At 40.1% G+C, this 19,771-nt stretch overlaps 1 protein-coding gene across 4 annotated transcripts in view; it reads right to left on the minus strand.

The window, feature by feature from the left end:
- Positions 1–1,396: 1,396 nt before the first annotated feature.
- RTEL1 (regulator of telomere elongation helicase 1) overlaps positions 1,397–19,771 on the minus strand; it is a 140,400-nt gene continuing 122,025 nt past the window's right edge. Inside the window, exons 32-36 of one of the 4 annotated variants that reach the window (XM_088467034.1) lie at positions 19,467–19,688; positions 18,022–18,138; positions 13,810–13,893; positions 3,349–3,452; positions 1,397–3,223 (exon numbers count right to left, since the gene is read on the minus strand). In XM_088467034.1, the coding sequence (XP_088323160.1) occupies positions 3,143–3,223; positions 3,349–3,452; positions 13,810–13,893; positions 18,022–18,138; positions 19,467–19,688 (608 nt within the window). In that variant the 3' untranslated portion in view covers positions 1,397–3,142. The remainder of the gene's footprint in view (positions 3,224–3,348; positions 3,453–13,809; positions 13,894–18,021; positions 18,139–19,466; positions 19,689–19,771) is intronic. The other 3 variants (XM_088467037.1, XM_088467035.1, XM_088467036.1) reach the window with 3 other exon arrangements.

A 19,771-nucleotide genomic window follows, 5' to 3' on the forward strand; every position in this document is an offset into this window, starting at 1 on the left:
ATTGTTTACTTTATCAATTAACAAAATGCAAAGTGAATAAACACAAGAGAAATCTAAATCAAATCAATATTTGGGGTGACGAAACTTTGCCTTCAAAAACAGCATAAATTCTTCTAGGTACACTTGCACACAGTTTTTGAAAGAACTTTGCAGGGAGGTTGCTCCAAACATCTTGGAGAACTAACCACAGATCTTCTGTGGATGTAGGCTTGCTCAAATCCTTCGCTCTTCATGTAATCCCAGACAGACTCGATGATGTTGAGATCAGGGCTCTGTTGGGGCCATATCAATACCTCCAGGACTCATTTGCTGAAATGTAGCCCCAAACTTGCAAGGAACCTCCACCATGCTTGACTGTTGCCTGCAGACACTCATTATTGTACCGCTGTCCAGCACCAACTCTCTCTCTCATATATCTATATATATATATATATATATATCTATATATATCTATATATATAGTGCGGTAAAATTATAGGAATCCCACTAACATGATTGGACACATGACCCTGAAATATTTCCCAATGACCACACACATCCCAGCATAATCGCACGTCTGATCTACTTCCCACTTTCACTCCACAAGAATTAATAGCATAACATACAAAAACTACTATACTCAGTACATCACTGCCTCACTGTCAGAAATAAAAATATCTGACAGAAAAATTTCAACTGTGTTATTCACTTACATTGTTACTGTTATCCAGTTAAATGTTTATGGATTAAAAATAATTAAAATTGCAGTCTATTCTGAACTAATTATTCCTCCTATTCTGTATCTGTTTCAACCTACACCATCTTGACGTAGAACTATTTTGTCACAACAGGCGTGCTTATATTAGAGCGCAACCATATACCCGAGAGTGGTATATCTACTACATATACACTTATCCAAACAGAATAAATGCCAATATACAGTGGTGCAAGTAGAATAAATATCTTGCAAGTACTCTCTGCAACCGCCCACACAAAATGGGCGTGGCCACAAATCACAAGGGACATGGCTATGCATCACTGGGGCATGTCCATGCGATAGAATTGCACATAGTACATGTGCTAGGGCTTTGGAATTGTAGAGAGAGAGCAGAGCAATAAGCTGCAATACAAAAGATGACATCTGTGCAATTACTTTTCCACATTTCTTGTTTTGCAGCTCATTGTACTCTCTCTCTCTGCAATTCCAATATATCTGGCACAACTTCTCACAGCAGGTATACTATGCAATTCAGTTGTGACTTAGTGAGAATGACTAGTGACTTGAATTTCTGTACAGTCTCACTATTTTAACTTGCATACAGTCAGGTCCATAAATATTGGGACATGGACAGAATTTTCATATTTTGGCCTCTATTCACCACCACAATGGCTTTGAAATGAAACAAACAAGATGTGCTTTAACTGCAGACTTTCAGATTTAATTTGAGGATAATTACATCCAAATCAGGTGATCATCAAATAAACAGAAATTATATGTACTGTAGAATGATCAATATAATACACTGTAAAGAAATCTAGAGTAACATATAAGCAGTGTCATTCAGACTGCCTAACTTGTATAATCAGTACAAACACTGGCTGATGCTTTAACAATTTGTCATCAACGTATCGATATATCAATATAGTTCGTGTTGTCAAATAAATATATAGAAAAAGAAAAGGGGATAAGACTTAAATAAAATAAAATAGAGGGAGTGAAATTACAAAGAAGGGTAATCAAAATCAGATAGGGAGGAATATGTTGTCAGAAGGGATTTCATGAGGAGAAGCACTTATATAATGATGACAGAAGTAATTTATACATATTGTTTGTTGCTGATTTTACAAAGTAAGCTTCATTACAAAATATATACAAATATACTCTTAAATCGTATAAAAAGGCTTACACTTTAAATTTGGTAATTTTTTTTAAGAGACAAAATATTTGTTAAACTTTTTAAAATACAATCTACCTCTGAATTTGCAGATTTGTATCTGTGTCACCTGCAAAAACTCAAAGTTTCACAAGCTCAGAGTTAGCTGGAAAAAAAACAAACATCTTTAATCATAAAATAGCAAGTTAGAACAAGCACACAAACTGAAAACAAACCAACAACAAAAACACAGCAGTTATAAAATCTGCAGCAGTCACAATTTATATCAATCGCATTATTTATGAGTGATAAATTATTTCACAGGAAAAAGTATTACAAGTTTACAACACAAATTTACACAGATAAAATAAACTGAAATGCTATAGATGGCAAGCACAACATGGCATAAGATGTATTCAAAGATTTGTTATGTCAAACTTCTCCCTATCGACTACCCAAAATTACCACCAGGCCCTTTTATTCAGAAAGGTCTCCAGAATAAGAAAAAAAAAAAAAAAAACAGGTTCATTGAACCCAAAGGACTCTGCATTCTCCATACATAGGGAATGATATACAATTTCACTGAACATCATAAACCAGACTATTCTCAACAGTAAGATCTTTGTGACTACTTATCACATATAATAATCTATCAGCCTTGTTAGACGATAGTTAAAAATCCATCCATTTGTAAAAATCAGCAATAAAATATGAGTTTTTGCTTTATTACAATTACAAACATCTGGATCATGTATGAAACTGTACATATACACAACATAGAAGGGTATGATCTAACAGACTTGTTATAATAAAACAGAATAAGTCTCATGAGTTAGAATTGTAAAATCTTCTATAAAAGGGACTACCGATTTCACTTGACCCCTTCCACCTGGTACATAGTGCTCTGCTTCCAATGTTTTTAATTACCTCACTTATTGCAGTTACTTGGAGCTAACAGGAGGTTTTTTTTTTATTTGTAAAATATTTATTTCAGCCTTTGCAACTGCTATAGGAACATAAACTGGATCGTTGGGACCAGGTAGAAAGGGTCATGACAGAGGGTCATGGCTTTTTTTTTTTTTACTCTATATAAAAATCGGCACTGAATTGCAGTGACTGTAGGTAGTCCCTGGAACTGAAAGTTGGGAAGTGACCTCAGCAGTTACCATATATATCGTTAGGAAAGAATTTCCCACAGCAAAAGCAATGCAGAAATGTAAATGAAGGAAATGTCCCCAGTAGTGTATTCTGTGGGTTGGCCTGATCCAGGTAATGCCTTATTGCTGACCTCAGGATGGTGCCAAGAAGAATATCTGTGCTAGCTGTCGCTTCCTAATGCTAGTTCTGCAAGAGGGGCATGGTTTGTTTTCCTGGAACACAAAAATAAAACAAGACGGATGTAAAATACAGAAGCATGGGATATCTGTAAATATATCGTAATTACGGCAATGACAATTAACATCACCCCCTCCTCCCAAACATAACACTGACAAACCTTAAGGAACTGTTCCCAGCAGGCTTTGCAACAGAAGAAGTCACACAATGTGCATTTAAAAGGAACGGATCCTTTCATTTTGCAGTGAGGACAGGTTGGGCCTTCTGTAAACAGAAATGAATGAAAGCTCTAGTCTCATTACCTTACAGTACATGGCCTATTTCAGTCCATACACTCCACTAAATAATTGCTTTTGGTGCAGTTTTGCAGAGTAATCCTCCTTCAGCCAACAAGCACACAAAAGGGAATGATTCACAAGTCACCGTGATGTTCTAAGGGTCAAGGGCAAAAGTGTAATTCCGTATGTTGGTAGGTATGGCAGCTGACCATACAATGTAGCGTCTATTTAATAGCATGTAGCAATTGTTACAAGGAAAAAATTGTTCTCATTACCTAATCTTTGGAAAGTTCATATGCAAAAAATGGAGAGGAGTATACAGCCAGACTGTAAGACTCTCCATATACAGTAATCTGTCTATTCTGGTCTCCAAATAATGCATCGTGCAACGTTTTAAAGTGTCACAGATTCTTCAGCCCAAAGAACGGCTTTAGGCAAAAGACATGAAATACAAGACAAAAGGGTGTGATATGACTGGTTGACAGTAAAAAGGCAACATTCAGAAGGTCGACAGTCAAAAAGCCAACATGGTCATTAACTCGACCAGTACTATGTAGACTTGTATTTAGGTCAACATGGCTATATAGGGTTGAGAAAGTCAAAAGGTCCGTATTTAACATTTTGGCACAAAATAGATTACTAATCCAGGAATCCCTGGACAGATCAGTATCACTTATTTTTCTTTTTGGTACGAACAATATCATATACATACTGTTCACACTTTTCAGTCTTAAATATTACACTATTAGGCGCATGGCCTTTCTCTACCATTTTAGATTGTCCGGACTGATCTACTTAATCAGTATATTGAAAGATAAACTGCCAACCAAACATCTAAAGGGGAAGTGTGCTAAAGAGAAAGAACTCTTACATCCAACTCTAAGAACTATTGTTATTTAATGTTCTAATGGTTTAAATTTGTATTATATACTATGGAGTACTGTAGCTGAAGTCTAGCGCCGTTACCTGTTCAGATATTGTCGAAGCCAGATGATTGGCTGAGACCAAATCTTTGAAATTAATATCTGGCGACGCCATTTGGTGTCGCCTCTGACAACGCCATTTTGCATCGTCAGCACGATACCATTGAGTGCGACGCTATACTTGGTTATTAGCGTCGTGCTTCTGTTTTGTTACTGCATATTGTTGAAAGTCCAATCTAAACCGATACGCACATTAGATAACACATATAAAATATACAAGACGCACAACACACAGTTGCGCTGTACATCAAAGCACAAAACAGACGCACAACGCATACTAGCGAAAGTACACAATATTCTCACTCTCATACATGCACGCACTAATAAAAACGCTCCCGCACATAAAACTTAATATTAGAGGTTTTATTAGCAAATGCTTATGTTATGAAATGGAATGTATATGATATTTAAGGTACAGAAACTAGGAAACAAGTCATGTTTGGTACCATTCTAAATCACTGTTTATTTGCAGATCTCCGGTTCTATCGGCAAGGAGATTGCATTATGCGTCTGCAAGTTATGAACTATAGGGAATTAGTGGTTAGAATGTATATCTTTGTATGTAGTGTCTTTGGCTAGTTTAAACCAGCTCTTCAGCGGGAAAACCACACAAAGCAACGTCTGAGGAACTGGGACATACCCCTAGTGACACTGTATGAACTGACCTATGACCTGCATCGTACCAGAATGTCCAGGAGCAAGAACCAATGGAAATCTGTCAACTAGTTTCTTTGTTAGAGCTGAACTGTGTAAGGTATATAACCTGAGTACTGATTATAGTATGCAGCCCTCCTTGGATGATCACAGGCTTCTGGATTGATGACTGGATACTGGGACCAGTGTGCACGCGTATGTATCGGCTTGTACCTTTGTATGTACTTGCTTTTTGCGCTAATTGTCTAGATCACAACGTGTTATACTTTTCATTGAATAATAAAACTTTTTGTGCTTTGGAACCACAATTGGATTGGAAAGCAATTATTTCTTATGCGACTTGCAGCGCTAAATAGCGACATTTAGGTATAAAGATTTAGGCGTATCAATAATATATATATATATTTATTACCATAAAATAAACCCCATGTGGGCCATCAGTTATGACATTTTATAGTAGAGTAAAATATCTCTGCTCATTTCATGGTGTGCAGCCAGGAACAGGGAACAGAGAGTCTGATTCACAGATGGAAGCAGTACACATCGCTGCTGCGTCTTTGGAGCCAGAAGCAATGTGTAAATATGCTAATGCTGCAGGAGGCGTCTGAAGGAAAAAGACGCCTGCTGTCAGCATCTGCAATCTAGTGCTGCGTCCGAAAACGCAGCATCGTATCAACATAGTGACCGATGGTTTCCAGCATCAGCCAGCTGAGTAAGTTGACACTTACTCAGACTGGACCGCCTCCTGTCTGCTTGCGAGCCCAAGAAATCTGCATCCTGCGACACAGACCCTGGCCGCGACACTCCCAGGAAATGGGGGTGAAACACACCCGTTTCTGTGTGTGCAGGCCAGCTCAGCTCACAAACATCCGCAGTGTGTCAATCATGCTGTGGCTTGAGGGCACTGCGTGCAATCATGTAGGTCTTGTCTTGTGCAGACACTCTGCCATCTGAAATGTTCGGAAACCATCGGGTCCACAGTTTGAATATCCTATTAGGAAGATAGATAAATTATGTAAATATGTTCCGGTCTTCTGCTGTATCGAATGATATTAATAGCATCAGTTCTGCTTTTTGTTTTTGAGTGTACCATTTCCTATATTTCATCAAAGAAAACAATATTGGTCATAAAATCGTCCTCTTTACAGGAAAGATTTCACAGTGGGGACTAGGTTTACAAGAATTGCTCCAGGGTTTAGTTTATTCCACCAGTAACGGCTGATTACAACACTTGGAGACTGGAGCTTTCCAGGGGAATATAGAAATCTCCCCTTGCCTGGAAATGCCCAATACTGGTCTACTCGCTCCTGGTGGCAGTGTGTGGGACAACACAGCACTATGAGAAAGTGAGGAGGGTAAAACAGATATTAGGGAACTCAAGTCAGTGCAAGACAAACTATAAGATTCCAGAATTTCTGTATACAGTATATCTCAACAGCTTGGAAAATTAGTTTATGTAGCTGTAATAATACTGTTGCCTGCCAGAGTAGAGCGATAAATTAGGCAAGTTAGAACTTAATAAACACAGAATTGCAAAACTTTTTCCACATAATATAAGTTTGCAGCACTCTCAGTGTGTAACAACGTTTTGCTTTAATGTGAAAAACAAAATATAGCGTGTTGAACCAGACCTTAATATATCTTACAAAATAGCTAACATTTTAAAGAGCATACACACGGTCAGATTTGTCAGACTTGTCAGATGAACGATTTAACCAAAGTTTTGAACGATTTGAACGATTTTTGACTGCATTTAAATGAATGGAATCGTCCAAGTCTGACTGCAAACACATCAGATGTCAGATATCGTTATCTGACAAACGGGAACGCGCATCGTTGATCGTCCATCGTTCAGGTATGTCAGATATGTCAGATTTTCCTTCAGATATGAACGACTGAACGATTTTGAAATCGTTATCGTTCATATCTGAAGGAAAAATCTGACCGTGTGTATGCACCATTACACCAATTTGTATTAAAATGTTTTCAGCTAGGACATAAAAGGTATTTATTTTTCTACATTAAAAAAGTATTTCCGGGTTGCGAAGATTTTTTTTTATAGTAATTAGCTATTCTTCCTTATTTCAGTTGGAAACAATATGTAAAGCGCTATTACATTGCATATAGTTTTTTCATTATTTGTGGCATAACTAAACCACAATCATCTTTTTTTTCTTTAAATAAGGGGTTGAGGAAAAAGAAGTATATTGTGTTTACCTCATAATATAATTTTTTCAAGCCATGACACAGAAATTATGTAAATATGTTCCTGTCATTTGCGGTTACTGTATGATTTTAATATATGACCTGCTTTCTGTTGGAGAGAGTGCCATTTCCTCATATATTACACAAGAGAAGTCAATATTGATTCCTGAGACAGTCTTCTTTACCAGAAGGACAGCATACTAGTCTTACAAGAAGTGCCCTGGACTGTAATTTTTCCTGCCCCATTTCACCACTTCCAAACTGTAGCTTTTAAAGGGAATATTGGAGTCTCCCTTGTCTGGCATGGCCCAATACTGATCTATTCGCTTCTGATGGCAATGTTTAATAAAACATGTTACTTTTGTATGACAACAGCACAACACAATAGAAAATACTGAAAAGCTCAATACAGTGCAAGACAAACTATGAGTTACTCTGGATTGCAGCCCATTGGAAAACTAGTTTATTCTGCTTAAAACTGGAAGCAACAGGACACATTTTTTCTCTAGTGGACTTCTATGGCAGCCCCAAGGTACAGATGGGTCCACATACATCTAGCCTCCTTGCGCATTAAACAGCCCTTCTAGTTGCGTTGTGGCGTGACTCAGTAGCGCTGAGCGTCTTTTTACCATCAAATGCATCTTATTCGCACAACGATGCAACTAGATCACACAATCGGCTTCTGTTGATTAAAATGATATGCAGCATGCCTATGATCTGTGAGCGAGTGCAGGTGTATCTGCATGCGAAACGCTACGTTACAGTGTCCATGGCTACCAAGTCACTCTGAGCTCCCGCGTTGGGACATGCTGGCATGTTGATTTATTTAGATAAAAGTGTATGAAGTGCTACATATATAAAAAACAAACTAAAGAAGTGAAAAAGTTGTACATTATGATGCTATGAAATAGTCCAGCCACACCAGCTCAGAGAGCCCCGTGCCCCAATACCAGTCCCAAAACTAACACACAGCATATTATAACCTCTTACCTATGTAAGATTTAACACATAGGAGTTTCTTTATAATTCTTTAACCATCACTTGTAATCTTGCACTAGTACGATGCTGTGGGACGGTTCTGCTGGGTTGGCCTGGGGGGTCCCGTGCCCTGTATTTGTTCCATAGGAGTGGTAGGGACCTGCCAGATGGAGGTCACCTGGATGCGGTGGGCAGGCCCATAGTTATGGCCATTATTATGCTAAGAACCTCTTTGATGCAATATTATTATCAGGTTTAGCATGGTTAGAGTGTGCACTTACATTTTTTTTTCTCTTTTGCTGCTTGCAGCACTACTAGTCTCAGCAGGTAGCACCTCACATTGTGCTTAGGGTGTGCAATCTAGGGCCCCTCCCCTACCCATCTTTACGTCTAAAGGTTGCTGCTGATAAACAAGCTACTGCTCAATACACTATGGGAATAGAGTTCAAATGAGTGCTCTCAATCTTTTGAAAGGGAAACACATTGCTTAATCTTTTAATATTAGTTTTGTCCTTTCTCTAACTCCACTACTAATCATTTTATATACTCTAAGCTTGCTGCATTAATGTGAGCTAGATGTAGAACGTATAAATATCCTGTGAACCCCACTGTATGTTTAATTTTGTCTTGACTATCACAGGGTTAGAAGTTTTGGGTTCTTCTTTAATTGCCTCACATGAATAAATATATAAATCCTTCCGATTCAACTTCTTGTACTTTATCCTCATCAATGCACTAGGGTTCTGCAGCACCTTACAAATGAGCAAAACAAGAAAACAGTGACTTACAGTACAAAACAATGCAGGACAAGAGCATGGTTTTTGCTGCATTCACCGTCATAACACTCAAATAAGCAACAGGGCAGCAGCAACCAAAGGTGCCATTGTAGGGAGTATAAAGAGTGTAAGTAAAGAAAAGGAGAAGCACATGAGGGAAGAGGGTCCTGCTCGTGACAGCTTACAATCCTAAAGGGGAGGGGCAGACAGACAGAGCTGATATAGATGGTGTAGACCGCTAGGAAGGAGCAGAGCAGTGGGTTAGGATGAGAACTGGATGGCTTTGATGAAGAAGAGAGCCCTTTTGAAGATTAGTAGAGAAATGGAGAGTCTGATAGGGAGAGAATTCGAGAGGTAGGGAGCAGTACAGGCAAAATCTTAGAGGCGGGAGTGGGAAGAAGTAATTAGTTGGCAACAGAGGCGGCGTGCATTTGTGGAGCAAAGTGGGCGGGCGGGAGTGTGAAAGGAGATAAGTTGAGAGAAATGTAAATTGGAGAGGGCTTTGTAAGCGAGTGAGAATCTTGAATTGGGTTCTGAAGGGGAAGGGGAGCCAGTGTAACGCTTGCAAGTGAGGGAGGCAGATATAGTACATTTGGAGAGGAAGATGAGCCGGGCAGCAGCATTGAGGGCTGATAAGAGTGGAGAGTGGTGGGAGTGAGGGAGGCCAGATAGGAGGTTACAATAGTCCAAACTTGAGATCACCAGTGAATGGATGAGGGCATTAGTAGCCTTCAGGGTGTGAAAGGTTCTTATCCTAGAAATATTTCTGAGATGGAAATGGCAGGACTGCAAAAGGTACTGAATGTGAGGCTTGAAGGAGAGGGAAAAGTCAAGGATAACTCCAAGACAGCGCACTTGTGGGCTAGAGGAGATGGTTGTGCTGCCAATAGATATTTCAATTGTGGGAGGTGAGGTTATGCAGGAGGGTGGGAAGATGATCAGCTCAGTCTTAGACATGTTAAAGTTTAAGAAAACGCTGGGACAGCCATGAACTAGCAGCAGAGAGAGAGATAGAGATAAGAGTGAGGAGAGAGGGGAAGAGGTAGATCTGAGTGTCATCAGCATAGAGATGATATTTGAGGCCAAAAAAGCTGATGAGCCCACCAAGATAGGATGTATAGAAGGAAAATAGGAAGGCTCCCAGAAAAGAGCCTTGGGGGACATCTACTGTTAGTGGAAGTGTGGGTAAAGTGGAGTCATGAGAGGAAACAGAGAAAGAGGTCAGATAAGCAGCAGGACAGCCAGGAGTGGGCAGTATCTGCAGACCGAAGGAGTGAAGGATTGCAGAAGAATAGGGTGAATGTATGTCCCAAAAGGGAGAGAAGTTAATGTTGCAAGATTTTGGCTCCAATTACAGAAACAAATGTCCTTGATTCTAGAAGCTAGTCATATCCCAGAGATCTTTTGTGGACAAAAGAAAGATGGATGAGAGAGTATCTTGCATTTCTTTGCACTGCACATGCTCTGAAACTACAAGTGATGCAGATATGTAAGATTCTCATGTGCATATCCACATGTCATTGAATAACTGGGCTGTAATAGGACGCTCATGTAGGCCAAGTTCAGAAAGAGCATGTCACCGGATTTGCAGGCAATGTAGAGTTCCATGAACATGTAAATACACCTGATCGCTGATGGATTACTTGCATCAAGGATACGTCTGGTGCAAGAGCGCACTAATAATGAGGACGGCTATTAAATCATACAAATAGAGGTGGTCAGAAGCAATTACGCCTAACTAGCGTTCAACTCAGCATAAGCCCCATAGTCTGTTAGGTTGTTCAGTTTATTACTTTGCACAAAACATATATTCACTTTGCATGTAGTACAGATGTAAAGTCATAGCTCAATAAAACAAGACTAGTAGATAAACATATGGTTAAAACATTGAGTAGGTAGAAAGGCTTAGTCCACAGGTTCTCAAACTTGGTCCTCAGGACCCCAAACAGTGCATGTTTTCCAGGTCTCCTCACAGAATCACAAGTAATATAATTAGCTCCACTTGTGGATCTTTTAAAATTTGTCAGTGAGTAATGAATACACCTGTGCACCTGCTGGGTGACCTGGAAAATGTGTACTGTGTGGGGTCCTGAGGACCGAGTTTGAGAACCCCTGGCTTAGTCAATAATACTCTATTCAACTAGTATAATCGCAGGCTGGTATGGATGCTACACATGCCCTCACACCCTGGTAACAATAAAATGGTAACAAAAATAAACATGCTTGGTGAGTAACTGAGGCATTGCCAGGACTTAGATGTTGGACCATTCTACTTGTTGAACAGAGGGGAAACTATTGACGGTTATGCTTTAACAAAAAATGATGCAAACAACCAAAAAAATAGCCAAGACTGCCCTATTTGTGCAATTTAAAACCAAAATGTTAAATTTAATGAAACCACATTAAATTGCAACCAAGGATACAAGCCACTACTGCAAAACCAGTAAAAATAAAGCTGATCCAGTGACACACATTTTTGGGTGACTGGAGACAGAACAAAGTAATAGCATCTAAATGTCTCTAAGAAATCACCATGTTAGTAGCTGCTATATTAGAAGAGCTGAGCATGATTGATTGCAGTCAATGCTGTAAGATGAGAAAAGATCATTTATTAAACATGAGTAATAAATACTCAAAACCATGAAGATAGCAGAGGGGAGTGGGAATGGTAAAAAAAAAATTTAAATTAGAAAACCTCTGAGCATCAGCCGTGGATATCATTTGAGTGTTTCCATGGCATTATCAAATACATTATCAAATTTGGAGAAATAATTTCTCAGACATTGTATTATTCATGTTTTAGTTCTTGAATAAGCATTCGTTTTTGTTTTGACAAATGAAAGGGTAATAAAATGGAAACAATTAGTTGGCATACGTGCTGTATGACAAACTGGCAGGTCATAGTGACTGATTAACAGATTACTAATACTTCCACTTCATTTCTCATTTATTTCCTCTGAATGCTGATGATTTTCATTAATGCTGTGTCACGGAGAGGAGGGAAACGGCAAAATTCATAGGAAATTCACTTAACTGAAGCAATAGGAAACTGCAAACAATAAAGAGCCCATTATATCCTAACAATGCAACAGACAGTAGTACACAAGAGATCATGTGTCTTGCACACACACTTACCATGGATAACCTATTTACCTACACCAGGGGTTCACAAGTACCGCCAACAGGACATGTTTTGTGGATTTCTTTAACCATGAACAGTTGCGTTCATCTACTGTACCAAGTAATTATTCCACCTGCTTCCACAGATAGAATACTCAAACATGACCTGTTGGAAATACCTGAGGGTTGAGATAGAAATTCACTGACCTACACACAAAGGAGGAAATAATTTTGTGTACTGTGCCCATAATCAAAACTAGAGCCTCTCAATTTGCTAGAAGCGGGTAACATGTGCACACCCCTACTGTCCTCAAGTAATGATACAGTTCTTTATGTGCAAGTCTAATGCTGGGTACACACTAGACGATATGTCGTCCGATCCGGCACATCGTCTAGTGCGTACCCACTATGTCGCCGACAATGCGCACTCCCGCGGGTCATCAGCGACATCCTCCATCGGCCCTACATGCAGGACCAACGGGGGATGTCATTAGAGAGGGCCATGCTGCCGAATGCAGCATGGCCCCCACTGTCAGCGTCATAGTGGGTAAGTACTTGCCAATGCCGGCTCTTCCGCCAAGTCCTTTCGCTGCCGATGTCAGGCTGGGTACTCATCGTCTAGTGTGATACAAATACATAAGATACAAATCTAACTATGGATACATAGGGTTAGGCTGCAGGGAGGGTTAGGGATAGGCTGCGAAGCTGTGGAGTGGGTTAGGCTAAGGGTTAACCTAAAGATACTTATCAAAATGTGCCTGTATTTTTACTGTCGAGATCCCGCTGCCAGCATTCTGAATCTCCAATGTGTGCAGCTTGAGACATTCCTACCCTCCCTTATTCTACCTATGTATCTAGTATAAAAGCAGACATTCCCTACCACTCCTTCATTCTACCTATATATCTAGTATAAAAGCAGACATTCCCTACCACTCCTTCATTCTACCTATGTAGCTAGTATAAAAGCAGACATTCCCTACCACTCCTTCATTCTACCTATGTAGCTAGTATAAAAGCAGACATTCCCTACCACTCCTTCATTCTACCTATGTATCTAGTATAAAAGCAGACATTCCCTATCACTCCTTCATTCTACCTATGCATCTAGTATAAAAGCAGACATTCCCTACCACTCCTTCATTCTACCTATGTAGCTAGTATAAAAGCAGACATTCCCTACCACTCCTTCATTCTACCTATGTATCTAGTATAAAAGCAGACTCTTCCGCTCCCTAATGCTATGTATGCATCCAGTATAAAAGGAGACCTCTAAACATCTCCTGTGCAGTGAATATGAACAATTTGTAAACATTCAGCTGTTTGAGACAAATTTATTACAGATGCAAACCATGTAGATGTATGGGTCAACTTTTTTTTTTTTTTTTTAAACGACAATTTAATTTGCAGCCAAACTGTTCCTTTAGCAAACATTTCCCAGTGCAATTAGTGTAGTGTAAACACAGACAGTGTAAAATGAAGATGAGGGGAGACTCATACAGCCAATGTAACTACAAACTGCATTAAAGAGCGGGATGGAGGTGTTCAGATCTACTCTACAAAAATGAAGAAGACTTCTCTATTGCTGTAAGACCAAAAGATGTTGTGCAGAGGACAGATTGCAACCTACCTGACTCAGGGGTAAAAGGAGGAAGATGATGGTCTGTTTTAAACCTCAAATGTTCATCGTTGCCAACTGCAGCAGCTGTCCGTTCTTTGTCATTGAGAAGGCAGCAGGATATAGAAAAAAAAAAAGAATGGTGGAGAGAGATAAAGGATGTGGAGAAAGAGAGTGGTAACAATCATCACATCACAGTGTATAGATGTTGCAGAGCTATTTCAAATAAAATAATAGGAGTAATGTTAAGGATCTACTCAAAACTTATGTTGCCTAATTAAATCTCTTTATGTTTGGTATTGTAACTTGCTAGCCATAGGGCAAGAAAAGATTTAACTACGTGGAATGTGTGAATGTACATTGATAAGTAAGCTTTTCATGGTGCAGAGCTGCCTACTTTTGTCTAGCTGGACAGATTAGCTGTAAACAGGAAGTGGACTATTTATTTAGACTACCATAACCAAGTTCTGCTAGGCAGTATGATTTATGGAGGCACTGAATTTCCATTTGTGCAATTCTACTGAATTTTGGCAACAGAATTGCTTTTTATATTTTTAAATTCAATATTGCTTATGAATCCGTTCTCTTGACTTTGCTGGCTCATAAATCTGATTTGCCCGTCACTTTCTGTCAGCCATCTGCAATCTCCGTGGGAGGAGTGGGCAGCACAAAACAGCAAGAGCGTTGAGAGAGTGCCTAAGGGCTTAACAGCTAAAAATGAAGATTTCTTTTAGTTACAGCTCAGTTTTGGTTTTATTTATTTAGAGAACTGCATTGATTATTCGGTCTTCTAGTGAAACAGGGCCAGTATGGCATTTTCCCTGACTGCTAGGTGGCAGAGATATTGTGCATTTCCATTTCATCATTTCACTTATTACAGCATTGCAAGCAGTTTCTGAAAATAGATCATCTAGTCTCATTTGACCATATAAATAAGATCAGATTTCTTGAACAATTGACAGGTTTGTAAACCACTACATAAAAAAATAATTTGACAAACTGGAACCTGATGCATCATCACTTATGTCATTGCCTCATTACCGCTGGAAACAACATTGCTTTTATTCTTGCACCAAATATGGAGTGATTTGGAGCCGTCTACAGACATTTGCGCTTTGTACAATATGTAGACTTATTATTCCTTTTCATCCTCATCTGACCTGCTTAGAGTAGGAGTAGAGGGTAAATATTTGTCCATTGAGGATAACGGTCACAGTACTAATGTGTCATCACACTCATCCTCAAACAGCTCTGAATAGTCACGGTTAATCATTGTCATTTCAGACAGAATTTGCTTCTATCACAACTGGGACATCCTCAAAAAGTAGCTAAATAAAAGGCAGTAGGCTTTAATTTTAATAAAGCGATGAGGAAATATTATCACATGAGCTGCCGACATGTGCTGGAACGTTCATCATTTTATCTTTGTGACTCATATCTACACAAAGGCCATTTTACTTTAAGTGAAGAATATTGAGATTTAAGATGGGTACACACCTAGTGATGTGTACCCAGCCCGATGATGCATGCGGTGGTAGTGCCGGCATTGGCAAGTGCATACACACTTGCCGATGCGGACAGAGACGGCCATGCTGCATTCGGCAGCATGGTCCCTGCTGACAATATCGCCCATCGGACCTGCACGCCGCTGGCGACACGCGAAAGCTCGTATAGACAGGGACATATATGGTACACACTAGACGATATGTCATCCGATCCGCCCGATCGGACAAAATATCATCTAGTGTGTGCCTGGCATTATTTTCTTTTCCTGTCATCATCCTCGAAAAAGACAGACAGTAAGATCAACTTTATACTGTGGGCCAGCTCCAGATCACATGACCGGCGCAAAATACGTGATCGGGATGCCGAGCACTGAAATTTTTTAATTTTAATGTTTTTAAGGTAACCATAAATGTTATTTGTATAGTTATTGTAAAGTGGTGAATGTAATATACATTAGGACAAAGCAAGATTGCTATAATATCAATTTAGAGTATATTTTAGATGGCTGGTTGGTTAGATTTAGCACAATCAATTACAGGTGCCACACGTTTCTTGATTACCAATCCGGTATATGAAGGGAAATGTGGCCACATACAGTTATGCTCCTGAGGAAGTTGGGTGATTATAGCCTAGTGAAACGCGTTAAGCCTGTGCATCGGACTCCTGTTATTTCACTGGATCTTGTTTGGACTTTACTATTCTCCTTGGGACAATCTGCAGCGTTCTGGATACCTGGTGGATATTCCCTCAGCCCGCTCATCTACAAAATCGGTTGCTAAAGGGACTGTTTGGATAGAAAGATTCTCATACTGATAATATCCTGCTGCTTAAGGTAGTTCCTTATGGACACAGATGAGAAAGTCATAATTTACATCAATTAATACAGGAGCCAGTTTGATATTATAGGACTGTAATATACCAATACACTTGTGGCCTGACTAGTGGTTGCAATTTACTCTGTAATTGTATCTATATACTGTATTCTTATTGAGGTTTTTAATAAATGCGCTTTTTCTTTACCATATACCGTCCAACATATAATAATTTTGTACACTAGCGCTGGTTTTTCATTACTTTTTGTCCTTTGAAATTTGTGTAAAGGGGCTGACAACTCCTTTACCAGTTGCTTCTCGACAGCGCTAGACCTCGATTTTTTCATTCACAAGTTAGAACATGAACTGCCGACGTGCTGGAAAGTTCATTATTTCATCTCTGTGACTCATATCTATACAAAGACCATTTTATTTTAAGTGAGGATTATTTGAGACTTATTTTCTTTTCATGTCACCATCCTATAAAAAGACAGTCAATACAATCAACATTATACTATGGGTTACCAATGCAATAAGACTTTCAAGTAGAGGGATGGACAAACTGAACGGTGATAGAGTAGAATTAATATAATTTTTATGGATCACAGTGAGTTTAGACGACAATTTATTGTTTGGGTTTGTACTCTTAGGGCCTCATTACGTGTTGGGTGTTGGATGCATTTGGGTTCGGTCCGTATTTAGAAAGAGATGTCCCAGAAAAGAAGAGTGTTCCACTGAAAAACAGCAATATTTGGACCATATGTATGTAAGGCTAACAACAGTAAATACATAACAACAACATAGATGTGGCCTGACAGTGCCTGAAGGAAATGACAAGGTCACAGCTCTCTCCCTGTTTAATATTTATATATATACACATATAACATATTTGGGGTGTTCATTCTATCACCCTGCACGTAATCAGAGGAGGGCATATTTTAATTTTGAAGGGGAAAATTATATACGTGACTTATCGCTACAGCTACAGTAGCTATAGTGATACATCACATCTAAAATGTAGCCCTTCAAACTTAAAATATGCCCTCCCCACTGACTGCGTGCTAGAATGAACACTACATATACAGAACTGGCCGTACCATTACGCCAGGTACGCAGCTGAGTATGTTTCCATAATAAGGGCGTCCCTGTGATGCAGCCCGACATGTGACGTTGCAGCAGTCAGTGAGTCACTCACTCTGTCCCCCACCTGCTCCAAACACTGGCTCCTTCGACAGATGGACAGCTGAGATATGTAAGGGCGACGTGATGTCATGAGGTCACTTTGCAATTATACTGACAGAGGCGGAGTCGCTTGAGGAGCCGTTGACAGTGTGACTGACTGAACTGCACTAGCCACGAAGAGAATGCCACAGCCCTCAGCCCGCCACAGGCAGAATGCCACTTGGATTTGATGTCGATGAGTAATGGGCCGACTATTTGCACGTGTAGCACTAACAAAGCAGGACGACCTATCATTTCCAGAATTGTTTTTTGTTTTTTTTAATTATTATATAGCATTGCATCAGTTTTCCTGGTATATTTGCTGCATCCTTATGAATAATGGTAGTCTTCCAGATATATACAATTTAAATAAGAACATGTATTAGGCATGTGTTGTACCTGTACAGACAATAAATAGTACCAAATAGTACCTGTTATCTACAGATATTTTTCAGAAAATTAAAAAAAGAAATCACCAATGGTTGTAAACTTAAAATGGTTGCTTTGTTACTATATTATGACAAGTTGTATATACATAAGCGCAGACTGTGGGTCATACAACAAGAATTGTGCAGTACAAGTGAGGCATCTCCTCATCAGTGATTAACAGCCCAAACATTTGAATTCAGGCCTCAACAGATATTTGGAGCCAGAACTCATATTCCATCCCCAAGTGCTGCGCTACCTCTTGGGCTCAATCTACAGCTGTCCTTGGCCCCTAAATCGGTGCTCCATTCATGGAGGGGCAGGCACCAGCGCCATCTTGAAATCCTCGCCCTGGCCGGCTCCATCCCGTGGCTGCCTGTTGATATAAATGGGAACTGCTGTCGGGCTCTGCATTGGCTGACACTGCGGACCACCCTCCGCTTTGACCCCCACCGCGACCTCTCACCCAACGACTCACTCCTCCGTCCTGACCGGGAGCGACCATTCCCCGGTGCCTATTTGTGCAAGTCCTCTGTGCTGCAGCTCCTCCACTTACTGAAGCAGCTGGACAGCTCTCACTGAGAATTTTCCAGTAGCTGACTGCCTAACCAGCAGCTCTCTTCTCTGGACCATGCATGTGCAGTTGCTAACTGGTGCTCACCACAAGGCTTATGGGTGAGCCAGGCTGCTGCCATATACCCCCTCCCTCCTTCACCATTGCCTTTAAAGGATCTACTTAAGCCAGGTCCGTGGAGCCGGGGGCTACACTAGGTGGCCTTGCAGGTTGCAGCCTCAGTTATTCCACCCCCTCTCTGTATATAAAGAGGGAGGCACATTAACACACTACGTTGCCTGCAAGGGCCACCCTCCTGATGTTGTAGCTGCTTGCTGACTCACGCTTGGCGACTGTCTCCAGTTGGACTCTGGGCTCTCTACCGATCCAGAAATCACTGCACACAAACACTCCTTTTGACTTAGCAATGCCCGCTTGAAAAGACAAAGGTGGCCTGGCCATTCTATACAGAACCCTGTGTCTTACCTTGGAACTTCAATCCCCCCTTCCTTTATCTTTTAATCTAATTGTGCTCTCACTGGCAACTTCACCTTTATTTAAAATCTAAGTAGGTCTCACAAGACTAGGAAAATTCTTTGGTAGCAGATCAAATGCTTCTCGGTGCCAGATTTCGCACCCGGAATCTCTTTCCTCCCCCTGTTCACCTGAGGCGTGTATTGACCCTCAAATTCAAGTGGTAATGACAGGGCTGTTAGAGGGCGTACAATCAGCTTTTAAGCAAGAACTTTCTACAGCAATAACATAATTTAAAGCTGAGATTGCATCTCTTGGCACCTTAAAATCTAAAACAGATGACCTATGTCGCTCAAAACACTGCCTTGATAAGGAACTTTCAAGGATTCAAACTCATTATGAAGTTACCATAGTGAAGTAAAACTACTTACTAGTTCATCCCATTATATACATTTTCAGACTGAATGAAGACGCCCAAATATGTGTAAGAAAAGACTCAGTACTGAAATGCACCTCAGTACTACCCTTCCATTGCCTACTCAATCTCTGTAGTTGGTGGCACCCCTCCATGGAATGAACATTTGATTTCTATTTTTTTATTGGAGGGATATCTATAAGAACCTGTGCAATTGACTCATCCTCTACTCCTCTTAAGTGATAAAGTTACAACTACTCACTTTGAGACTGGTCTGTGGCTCTCTCATTATGATGGGAAGCTAGTGACTCTGTTTCGCAATATAGGTCACCTGCACTGGCTACTTGTGTTTCTTGTGGTGGCCTGCCATTACTGAAACTGGGCTGGTCTGCAGCTTTCCTGGGGAGAGTGCTTCCTCCTGTTAGGTCTTCACACAGCTGGTTGAACATCTTCTTGTGATGGACACGAACAAATCTATGAAATTCTAATAGATGGAAAGAAATAGGAGGCTTGTTACATTCTCTGATGCTGATAATATGAAATGAGGCCAAACATTTGATTTGAAGA

This window comes from Taudactylus pleione, unplaced genomic scaffold, assembly GCF_031769625.1.
Source record: "Taudactylus pleione unplaced genomic scaffold, aTauple2 ptg000069l, whole genome shotgun sequence".
Classification (NCBI taxonomy): Eukaryota; Metazoa; Chordata; class Amphibia; order Anura; family Myobatrachidae; genus Taudactylus; species Taudactylus pleione.